Here is a 12,311-nt window from a genome sequence, read left to right as displayed (position 1 = left end):
TTTTGCTAGCTAAAAATCAGAAGATGGTATAATTCAGACACTTTTAATGTGGAAAATTAGTCATCACATGTTTCGAACTGTGGTCACATTGAATACCCCTCAAACTATGTTGTTAACAATTCTCTGCTAACCTCAACAAAAAATTGTGCCGTAGCCATCCCGAATGCCTGAAGTTGTGCATTGCTCATTGTTTTCTTTTCTTATTTGGAAATAAGTGCAACAATTAATCCATGTCCATAACAGATTTTAATTAGCATCCTTACAACACCAAACGAGACCAGCGATCCCCGTAACAGTGTCACTATGTTTACATGCAACATATCTTCTGAAAGATGAGAACCGAATTTTGGAAACCGTTTTTTGCTGTTGCTGTTGCTGTTGCTGAAGCAGATTTACTGGCCCAAGTAAATATGGCACCTGGAAAATAGATACTGGTTATGATTTACTCAGCACAATCACTATTTCTCTTCAATTAGATGAGGTGTAAATAGCTTCAGTCTCATATTTCTACTTATCCTTTACTGCACATAAAGTTACTCCATCCATATTAGCCAAAAATTTTTAAAAACAAACAAAACCTGTTAGTCCAAGCACATTTCAAAACTAGTTGCATTTACATGCAAGTGAAAATTGATTGCGGATTTGGAAAACTAGCCACCAGAAGCCGATTTCTAGAATCGATTTTGGTGTGTTACATGACCACCCAGAAGCGGTAGGCTACTGCGAAATCGGCTTATGAAATCCGCTTTTGGGATCCCCATGTAAATGGAATATGTGTCAACTTTACTGTAGTCTGCACCCCTACCAAAGGCAGGTGGCACTTGTTTGCCAGCACTGGTCCTTTCCCTTCTGGCAGTCAAAATTCTAGTTTGCTTACGATCACGGCATCTGCCACTATAACCTGTGCTGCCTGCCTTCTGCGCTATGCCGAATGGAAAATGAAATCTGTAACTTTTTTCGACTGCGCCAAAATCCTTCCTCTGACGCAAAAAATAGAGTTACTGTATGCTAGGTTCTACTTCTATGCTATAGTGGCCGGCATGAAAATAATGCTTCAAGGTCATCTCGCCATATTACAACATTGCCAGTTTTTTTTTATAGTGATAATTTCAGATGTTCATTTTGAGCAACTCTATTTTTAGTCTAGAATATGATGGAGTACTTTCCAAAAGAAAATTCTAACTATCTGCCAGGAAAGAAATTAAAACTAATGTAACAAGAAATATTTTAGAAAAATAATTTTTTACTTCAACCTGTGGTATCAACAAAATCACTAATGTAATTGGACTGAAAAAAAAAATATGAACATCCTCAAAGTTTAAAGATCCATATGCTGCATCTTTTATTTCATAAACATAAAAGTATTCTGACATAAAAAATAAAATATTATAAGAGGTGTGAAACTGTGCCTACTACATAGCGAAAAATGTAGTCACTGATTATTTTTCATTCTGTAGGACTGCAAAGAAACTTCCTGTGAGAATGTTGTTAAGAAAACTACAAAATTGTTTTTGGTAACATTTCAGACATCATTATTGTATCATATCTTGTACAGAGGCAAATTACTTCCTCGATATTCCGTGCACAGCAGCGCGTGAGTTGTTGTAGGCCGTCGCCAGGAGTTTTGTTTGGACCTCTCACTTTAATATGACCTAGAATATTGCCTACTTGCCAAAAATATTTTACTGGCTGCTAATACATAGCCTTTGTCATTGCATCAATCACTCAAAATGCCAATATACACTACGTAAAAGGAACTATAGTTATTTTGCAGCCAACATTTTCTATCAAGTCATGCAAAGTATTTGTTTGAAAGGTTTTGTGAAACCCAAGTTTTATCTAAATTTGCTATAAGCCTATTATTCTCAGCACACAATATGTGCTTGGTACACAAAAACCTCATTCTTACTACTGCAGTGTCCCTGTCTTGTGTTACAAATTTCGTCCATCTTTACAGTTTCTGAATTAAAAACAAAGTGGGAGGAGAAGACGGTGCATTGAAGTGACTGGCCAGAATAATCAGTTTTATCATGGATATTACCCTGTATTTCTCTAGCTATCAGATACTATCCTCTGTCATACTAAAGTAATATAATTTTGTGTTCTAGCTTTTTGTGAAAATCATCAAATATCATAGATTTCTATGCTCTTCTTGGAGAATCAGAATAGGTGCTGAGAGTGTTCTGATGTTACTGCACTGTATATACACTCCTGGAAATTGAAATAAGAACACCGTGAATTCATTGTCCCAGGAAGGGGAAACTTTATTGACACATTCCTGGGGTCAGATACATCACATGATCACACTGACAGAACCACAGGCACATAGACACAGGCAACAGAGCATGCACAATGTCAGCACTAGTACAGTGTATATCCACCTTTCGCAGCAATTCAGGCTGCTATTCTCCCATGGAGACGATCGTAGAGATGCTGGAAGTAGTCCTGTGGAATGGCTTGCCATGCCATTTCCACCTGGCGCCTCAGTTGGACCAGCGTTCGTGCTGGACGTGCAGACCGCGTGAGACGACGCTTCATCCAGTCCCAAACATGCTCAATGGGGGACAGATCCGGAGATCTTGCAGGCCAGGGTAGTTGACTTACACCTTCTAGAGCACGTTGGGTGGCACGGGATACATGGGGACGTGCATTGTCCTGTTGGAACAGCAAGTTCCCTTGCCGGTCTAGGAATGGTAGAACGATGGGTTCGATGACGGTTTGGATGTACCGTGCACTATTCAGTGTCCCCTCGACGATCACCAGTGGTGTACGGCCAGTGTAGGAGATCGCTCCCCACACCATGATGCCGGGTGTTGGCCCTGTGTGCCTCGGTCGTATGCAGTCCTGATTGTGGCGCTCACCTGCACGGCGCCAAACACGCATACGACCATCATTGGCACCAAGGCAGAAGCGACTCTCATCGCTGAAGACGACACGTCTCCATTCGTCCCTCCATTCACGCCTGTCGCGACACCACTGGAGGCGGGCTGCACGATGTTGGGGCGTGAGCGGAAGACGGCCTAACGGTGTGCGGGACCGTAGCCCAGCTTCATGGAGACGGTTGCGAATGGTCCTCACCGATACCCCAGGAGCAACAGTGTCCCTAATTTGCTGGGAAGTGGCGGTGCGGTCCCCTACGGCACTGTGTAGGATCCTACGGTCTTGGCGTGCATCCGTGCATCGCTGCGGTCCGGTCCCAGGTCGACGGGCACGTGCACCTTCCGCTGACCACTGGCGACAACATCGATGTACTGTGGAGACCTCACGCCCCACGTGTTGAGCAATTCGGCGGTACGTCCACCCGGCCTCCCGCATGCCCACTATACGCCCTCGCTCAAAGTCCGTCAACTGCACATACGGTTCACGTCCACACTTTCGCGGCATGCTACCAGTGTTAAAGACTGCGATGGAGGTCCGTATGCCACGGCAAACTGGCTGACACTGACGGCGGCGGTGCACAAATGCTGCGCAGCTAGCGCCATTCGACCGCCAACACTGCGGTTCCTGGTGTGTCCGCTGTGCCGTGCGTGTGATCATTGCTTGTACAGCCCTCTCGCAGTGTCCGGAGCAAGTATGGTGGGTCTGACACACCGGCGTCAATGTGTTCTTTTTTCCATTTCCAGGAGTGTATATACAGTCAATATAGAAGCACCACAACGTTTTGGCATTTTATGAACTACATTACCCTTACTACGAAACAGCCAGTAAATCCTTCTATGAAAACAAGAAGTTAAATTTCGAATGTACAAGTAAACTGAATGTAGTAAGATTATATCCGAATGTGAAGACATTCAATACAGGTTGTTAGTGAAAACTGTTGTTAATTAATGCAGAATTGAAAATCTTATTTTAATTGACAGTTACTGTTGAGTAAACTAATGGGCACCACTTATGATAAAATTATCAGTCGTCTACAGTAAGGGAAAAAAATTCACAGTATGCCCTCTATAACTGAAATTAATATACAAACATTTAAATCAAGTCAGCTTTTTACATAGACTGCACTTACCTACACTGAACAGTCTTATGGGTCCATGTCTTCAGATTCACTGTCACTTGTTTCAGCGAGGTGTATCACTGCAGATTCCACTATGGTGCCTCTTAAACCCTGGTTCAAGGAATCAGTTTCTTGCAATGCTTCTGCGTGTTTTACACACCTCTCCCAGTCCTGCTGAGTAACATTCTCAGGAGCTTTGTGTGTTAGCTTCTTGACATCAGCAAGTTTGAAAGTAGTATTTCTTTTCACTACTTCTCGATTTACTTGGGCCCATTTCAGTTCAATGGGATGATATTGCCAGTAATACGGTGGTTGACGTACCACTTGGTGTCCCATTTAGTTTGCCAGTTGATCTGATTCTTAAGTCTTTTTGGCACCTACAATTTCTTCCTAAGATAGGAGTTCTGCCTTCATTTCATCGACTGAAAATTAAACATTCTTTCTCTTTAACCACTCCATAATATCTGCCTTGCACCAATTTGAACATGGCAGCTTTTCTGTCTGAATGGAGTGGTAGCCGGTGTTATCCATCACGATAAGTGACCCTTCTTCCAGCACAGACTAAAACTAATTCTTAAAAACTTCTCCATTCATTTCTGAATGGTAATCTGATTGGCAAGAACTTTTCCCAACATTTAAAACAAATTTGGCCTCTGGTATGAAGCCTGTGGTTAATGAACCAGCGAGGGCAATGATTAATCGGCCACCTCTACAAGCAGGTACTTCCAAACTGCCGTTTCCTTTGGACTCATGCCATATATACTTATTGTTATGGTTCTGTGAAACACAAGTTTCATCCAGGTACACTACAGGCCTGGTGTCTTCAGCATGCAAGGAGTGCATTGTACACAAAAACTTTCCTCTTGCTGCCACAATGTCTCTGCATTCCCGTAAGAATTTCCGTCTGTCATTACACTTCTTGAATTGGAAACCAAGGGAGTGGAGAAGATGAAGAACATAGGTCTTTGAACCTGAGTAATTAATTTTTTCATGGAGGTCAGCCTGTATTTTTTTAGCTGTTGGATACTCTTCTCTGTCGTAATATCCAAGTACAGTTCTATGCATGAGCTCTTTCTTAAAATTGTCAAAGTCGGTTGATTTCTGTTCATGTTCATATACCTTTCTTGGAGTATCGAAACCTCATTAACGTCTGGAGATTCTGCCAGTGACACAGATTTGCAAATGCAGCTTACAGTTGACTTGGAGACACCACATGCTTTGGCACTAAGTTTATGAATTTGCACAAAATTTAAGTTATTCTTTGCTTCTTCATTGTCGGGCAGATCAGTACAAAAGTTAAGTACATTCGATATGATAATTTTCAATTGCTTATGAATGTCTTTCTGCCCTTTATGCACACCGACTAAAGGAGTACTACAAGTAGGCCGTTGCTCCTACAATGTTGTTCACCACAGAACACACACCAAAGCACCTTTCTAAAGACAGTGAGGCACTGAGATAAGATGTGGATACTCGATATAACACGGTAACACTGAGCTTTCAGCTGCTCTGTCCTACCACACTGCTAACGGTACCTACATGGCAACAGAGTCAAGAGGCAGGTGAATCGCAGCCCACAGCCTCTGCTGGTGGCAGGCAGCGGCCGTGACCTTGAGGACTCTGCTTTAGTGCCGGCCACTCTATTCAGTTCAATCTGTAGTGTTGTTAAACATAGATCTCACAGCTGTGAATGCCCATGGAAGTTCAAAATTCATAGCCTGCAGATTTTTTAATCATTGAATTGGGCAGGAAAAGCCAAGTGATGTCCGGAAACACCTTACTTCGGTGACACAAGCTCAGATGGAAACCCAGTTCTAAGCAAAGAAGGGAAGGCAGAAAGGTGGAAGGAGTATATAGAGGGTCTATACAAGGGCAATGTACTTGAGGACAATATTATAGAAATGGAAGAGCATGTAGATGAAGATGGAATGGGAGATATGGTACTGCGTGAAGAGTTTGACAGAGCACTGAAAGATCTAAGTCGAAACAAGGCCCTGGGAGTAGACAACATTCAATTAGAACTACTGATAGCCATCCCTGACAAAACTCTGCTATCTCGTGAGCAAGATGTATGAGACAGGCGAAATACCCTCAGACTTCAAGAAGAATATAATAATTCCAATCCCAAAGAAAGCAGGTGTTGACAGATGTGAAAATTACCGAACTATCAATTTAATAAGCCATGGCTGCAAAATACTGACACGCATTCCTTACAGACAAATGGAAAAACTGGTAGAAGTCAACCTCGGGGATGATCAGTTTGGATTCTGTAGAAATGTTGGAACACGTGAGGCAATACTGACCCTTATCTTAGAAGATACATTAAGGAAAGGCAAACCTAAATTTCTAGTATTTGTAGACTTAGATAAAGCATTTGACAATGTTGACCGGAATACTCTCTTTCAAATTACGAAGGTGGCAGGGATAAAATACAGGGAGTGAAAGGCTATTTGCAATTTGTACAGAAACCAGATGGCAATTATAAGAGTCGAGGGGCATGAAAGGGAAGCAGTGGCTGGGAAGGGAGCGAGACGGGGTTGTAGCTTATCCCCGATGTTATTCAATCTGTATACTGAGCAAGCATAAAGGAAACAAAAGAAAATTTCAGTGTAGGAACTAACATCCATGGAGAAAAAATAAAAACTATGAGGTTTGCCGATGACATCATAATTCTGTCAGAGACAGCAAAGAACCTGGAAGAACAGCAGAACAGAATGGATAGTGTCTTGAAAGGAGGATATAAGATGAACATCAACAAAAGCAAAATGATGATAATGGAATGTGTTCGAATGAAATTGGGTGATGCTGAAGGAATTAGATTAGGAAATGAGACACTTAAAGTAGTAAATTAGTTTTGCTATTTGAGGAGCAAAATAACTGATGATAGTTGAAGCAGAGATGTTATAAAATGTAGACTGACAGTGGCAAGGAAAGTGTTTCTGAAGAAGAGAAATTTGCTAACATTGAATATTGATTTAAATGCCAGGATGTTGTTTCTGAAAGTATTTGTGTGGAGTGTAGCCATGTATGGAAGTGAAACATGGATGATAAATAGTTTGGACAAGAAGAGAATAGAAGCTTTCGAAATGTGGTGCTACTGAAGAGGTTGGTAGGACATGTTCTGAGGCATTTAGTATTGGAGAGCAGCATGAATGGTAATAATTGTAGAGGGAGACCAAGAGATGAATACACTAAGCAGATTCAGAAGGATGTAGGTTGCAGTATGTACTGGGAGATGAAGAAGCTTGCACAGGATAGAGTAGCTTGGAGAGCTGCATCAAACCAGTCTCTGGACTGAGGACCACAACAGCATAACAACAACCATCTTCACTCATATAGCATGACATTTTATATTAGCACATCTAATCATTTACAAACAAAAAGAAAAAAAAAGGTGTGTATGTTGCCAAAAATGTATGCTAAATTTTCCTGTAGAAATGAGATATATGTTTCAGGAAAAGTTTCTGCCTGTTGAGTTCAGCAGACATGAGGTAGGGAAAAGAGGGATGTGGCGGAAAGCAAGGGGGTGGGGGAATCAATTTCAAATGGAGTGTGTTATAAAGCAGCCACTATATCAACCATCTACATCTACATGACTACTCTGCAAATCACATTTAAGTGCTTGCAGAGGGTTCATCGAACCACAATCATACTATCTCTCTACCATTCCACTCCCGAACAGCACGCGGGAGAAACGAACACCTAAACCTTTCTGTTCGAGCTCTGATGGAGTTTAACAAAGACGTGTATGAGGTATCACTCTCTACCCTTTGTGTATTTTAAAGGCAGAACTTAAAAATAGAGACTGCCAGTTGTTTCCATATCTCTAAAAATCACCTGTGTACTATTGAATGAATTTGTCATAGTACTGATGGTAGTACAAAGGAATCAGATGGTAACAATTAGTAGTTGGACATCTCTCATCATTGGCCATTTATTTTGATATGGAATGGTTCCAGTTGCAATTCCAGTCATTAAGAAGCAGGTGCTTTCTCCTCTCTCTTGTGCATAACATGTTTTGCTGGGTGTCATATGATGAGAATTCATTTTTCTTTTCAGCAGTAGTTTATTTTCTTCCTCGGTATTCAGACTATTACTGTTGTTAACTACAGTGAATTTTGTAATAAATGTTATCTCTTGTAATATAATATCAATCATAAATAAAATAAATTAAAGATAAACCTAGATAGTCTGGAATGGAAAAAAAACCTCTGGCTCCTGACTACCAGAAATCCGTGTAGGGCACTTCCTTATATCACTTCACGATTCAGAATACCGAGTAATTACATAACATTAAATAAAGATATTTTGTAAAAGATATTAAATACCAATGAGATCTTTTATGATCAATAAGAATACTCGCGTGTTAAGCTTAGAACTAACATGTATTTTCCACAATAAAACAGGAGCGAATAAGGCATATCCATTTAAATAGCACTTTTTTGCTCTGCATTTTCTATTTGTCTCCACATACCTTCTTTCATTTGTTTATTAATGCTTTATATGTTTTTCTCTTTTTGTTTTATTTGGTTTATATTGATCAATGTCAGATAGCAACTATTTATATCTCTGATTGAAGTGTATAAGTTTATAGTATTGAACATTAGTTAGAAAAAATATTTAAATTGCTCCAAACAAATGAATACATAGCCATAAATATGTTAATGTAGTTCCAAATAAATGTTTATCATATCAGTTGTATAACATCAACAAGGAGAGAAACATTCAAATTACTTATTACAGCGAATGTCACAACTCATCAGATCGTATCAAAGTCCGGGTGTGGGATGAAGATAATGATCTCAAATCCAAACTGAGGCAGAAACTTACACGAGAGTCAGATGATTTTCTTGGACAGACAATTATTGAGGTAATGTAAAAAAAAAAAAAAAAAAAAAAATTGTTATAATACCAGCATTAATTATTATAAAGTGATTAAAATTCACTAAATAGTGAAACAGCTTTGTGCCTATTTCAATATAGCAGAATATACTCTTAGTTGTAAGATATACAAAATTTAGTTTTCTATCTAATTAACAATTTACATATTAATTGTTGTGTGATATATTTCAGCAAGTAATTGTTTATCACACTTTTTTCCCAGATACTTTTGGCCCATCATTATTTTCTGGAATTGCACTTTATGAATTTTTATCAAACTAAGAAGTGTGAAGTTTTCAGTTGATTTTATGCAATGGGTAATTTGTATGTCAAACAAAAATAGCAAAATTTTCAGAAATGATAGCCTCATTTCTCATACTATTTGTATATAATTGATGTAGAAGGGAGATTAGAAGGAGTTTTTATTATTATTTTGGTGATTTCTTTCAAGTCTTGCAATTTGATAATGTTAAAGTAAGCCTGATTTCATACCTTTGCTATGAACAATAAAAACTATTTTTAGCATCAGACTTTTATATTATCTGATATGATAAAAAGATTCATTGGATTACTTATAATGGAAGAATGAAGTAAATAACATTTTTATTTCATAATGGTAATGGAAATGCTTGGATGGAGCAGTACATAAAATAAGACCATTCAGCTGTAGCAGATTGATGCATGCAGCAGAGATGAACATAACAGAAAACAGCATTCATACTTGCTTTCGAGCACTGTCTCTTTTTCTAGCAAAAGTACACATGTTCACACACACAATCATACAGACACCCAAATACATGCTCCTGTGAGCATTGTAAGACTGATTATTGATATTCAGTTATTGAAAGCAGTTGCCTGAGCTAATGTGGGTAGGGAGTAGGGAAGGACACAAGGAGGAGGTAGTGGGAAAGAGACAGGTCTTTGGACAGATGACTCTGCAGTTGCACATCAAGACAAAGAGAGTACAGAGGCTGGAGCTAGAAAAGATGTAGGAGGAGGGAGAGAGTGAAATGGAGGGGTGGGGGAGAGGTGAGGATGAAGAGAGAGAATGGAGAGGAGGAGGAGAGAGAGAGGAAAGGGGGAGAGAGGGAATGCCTACATTGGATGAGGGAGGGGGGGGGGTGATTGAAGAAGGCAGTATGTGATCTGGGTGGAGAAGGAGTGTTGTGGAAAGAAGATGGAAATGAAAACATAAGATGAGGGAGTAGGAACAAGTTAGCAAAGATTTACACCAGGAGGATTGTGAGAGACAGTTCCCATCTTTGTAGTTCCGAGAAACTAGTTCTGGTTGGGAGTATCCAGATGACCCATGCAGTGAAATAGCTGTTGAAGTCATTTACATTTTGGTGTGCAGCATGTTCAGCAACTAGATGATTAAATTTGCAGATGGCCACAGTTTAGTGATAGCCATTCATGTGAGTAGGTAGCTTGTTACTTGTCATGCCCACATAAAGTGCCATACAGTAATTGCAGCACAGCTGATATATAACATGACTGCTTCCATATGTAGCCCTGCCTTTTATTGGCCTGTGATAAGATGTGGCTGGTGGGTGTATGGAAATAAACTATCATGTTCAGTATTGGGACTAGTATTATATTAGGAATGGAGAAGATATTCTGTAGGTTGGGTGTGCAACTGAAAACTACTTTGCAGATAGTGGGTGGGATTTTTGGTAGGATATTCCACATCTCAGGGCATGACAAGAGGTAATTGAAGCCGTTTGGAGGATGTGGTTGAACTTTTCCAGACCAAGGGGATACTGGGTGATCAGAGGAATGCCGGTCAGTGGATGGTTAGGAGGTTTCCTGTTCTCAGAGGAGCAGATGGCATTGAAGACTTGTTTGTGTATGAGCTGGACAGAAGATTGTCTGTTGGTAAAGATGCTGGTGAGTGAGGTTATTAGTATATATTGAGAGCTCCAGCTTTCCAATAGAGATGCAACATCCACGGATGGGGAGGCTATAAGGAAAAGACTTTTTCACATGGAATGGGTGACAACTGTCAAAGAGGAGGTATTATTGGTGGTTGGTGCACTTCATATGTGAGCAGATGCTGAGGTTCTGGAGGGAAGAGCAAAGGTTGTCTCTGTCATGAATTCAGATCATGAAAATGTCATCATTGAGTCTTAACCGGAAAAGGGGTTTTAGGCATTGATCAATAGGAATCTTTTCTCCATAATTGGGCACACAAAGGTGACATGTGGGTATCCGCAGCAATGCCATGGGTTTCTTCATAGATTAGGCCTACAGAAATGAAATAATTGTCAGTCAGGATGTGGTTGACCAGAAGGGTCAGAAAAGAGGAGGTAGGTTTGATATCAGGAGGACTCTGGGAAAGGTAGCATTCCATGACTGAATGGCATGGGTATGGGGGATGTTACTCTGTGAGCACATTGCATCCATAGTAAGGAGTCTAGTGGCGACAGGGCGGGAACTGTGGGAAGACGGTTAAGGAACTGGGCAATGGCTTGGTTGTAGGATGGGAGGATATGGACAACAGTTTAGAGGTGTTGATCAAAAGAGGCAGAGGTTCATTCTGACAGAGCATTGTACCCATCAACAATAGGGCAGTCAATTGGGAGACCCATGGAGTTTGGGTTTGTGGGTTTAGAGGAGTGGGTAAAAGGTGTGAGTGTGGGGGGTTGCTGGTGTGAGAAGGGAGATGGATTCAGGTTTCAGGTTTTGGGATGGAAAAGGAGCTGCTGGAGGTCATGTTGCATTTGTCAATGGTATCATGGTCATAAAGTTGTATGCAGAGGTGTCAGAAAGTTGACAAAAACCTAGAGGCACATAGTTACTAAGACTCATGACCACAGTGGTGTAGACTTTGTCCATGGGAAGTATGATAGATTCTGAATTTATGAGATAGTGACAGCTGTGTATTCTATAAGAGTGATGTTAGATAACTAGAGAAGGATTTAAGATAGGAAGGTGAGGCCAAGTTTGAAGTGAGGAATCCTTCAACGATTACCAGGGGATAACTGGGTGGGAGGAGAGGGTGATTACAAATCTTCTGTGCCATCTCCTCCTCTGACACCAGTAAATCTGTTATCCAGCCACTGACTAGCACTCCTCTGACCAGCCAGTATCACCCTGGCCTCAAAAAGGTCCAGCCACATTAATAAGTGCCATACCACAGGTTCCCAGTCTCACGATGTCCAGTGCACTTTCCATTCTATAATACTTTAACATACTCTATGCTATGCTAATTTGCTGCAAAACTTAACTGTAAGCCATTTCAAGTGTTCATTTTTCAATCCAGTCAACGAAGGAAAATAGGGGAAAAAATTATGTAGTAAATACTTTTGTATAGTGATAGGAGAGAGTGCCATGAACAAGATACTAAAATCCTTACTGATGGAGTGTGTGTGTTAGGGGAGTGGTCATTTAAAGGTACTGCTTTTTTTTTAGCTTGCATGTTGCAGGGGGTGGA

At 40.5% G+C, this 12,311-nt stretch overlaps 1 protein-coding gene across 1 annotated transcript in view; it reads left to right on the top strand.

Moving 5' to 3' along the window:
* Positions 1-12,311, top strand: part of LOC126198608 (protein unc-13 homolog B) — a 450,615-nt gene that overhangs the window by 136,779 nt on the left and 301,525 nt on the right. Inside the window, exon 6 of the mRNA XM_049935061.1 lies at positions 8,741-8,867. Within this exon, the coding sequence (XP_049791018.1) occupies positions 8,741-8,867 (127 nt within the window). The remainder of the gene's footprint in view (positions 1-8,740; positions 8,868-12,311) is intronic.

This window comes from Schistocerca nitens, chromosome 8 (genome assembly GCF_023898315.1).
Source record: "Schistocerca nitens isolate TAMUIC-IGC-003100 chromosome 8, iqSchNite1.1, whole genome shotgun sequence".
NCBI classification, from domain to species: domain Eukaryota; kingdom Metazoa; phylum Arthropoda; class Insecta; order Orthoptera; family Acrididae; genus Schistocerca; species Schistocerca nitens.
The sequence above is the reverse complement of the archived record's forward strand: the minus strand, read 5'-3'. Positions and strand labels throughout refer to the sequence as shown.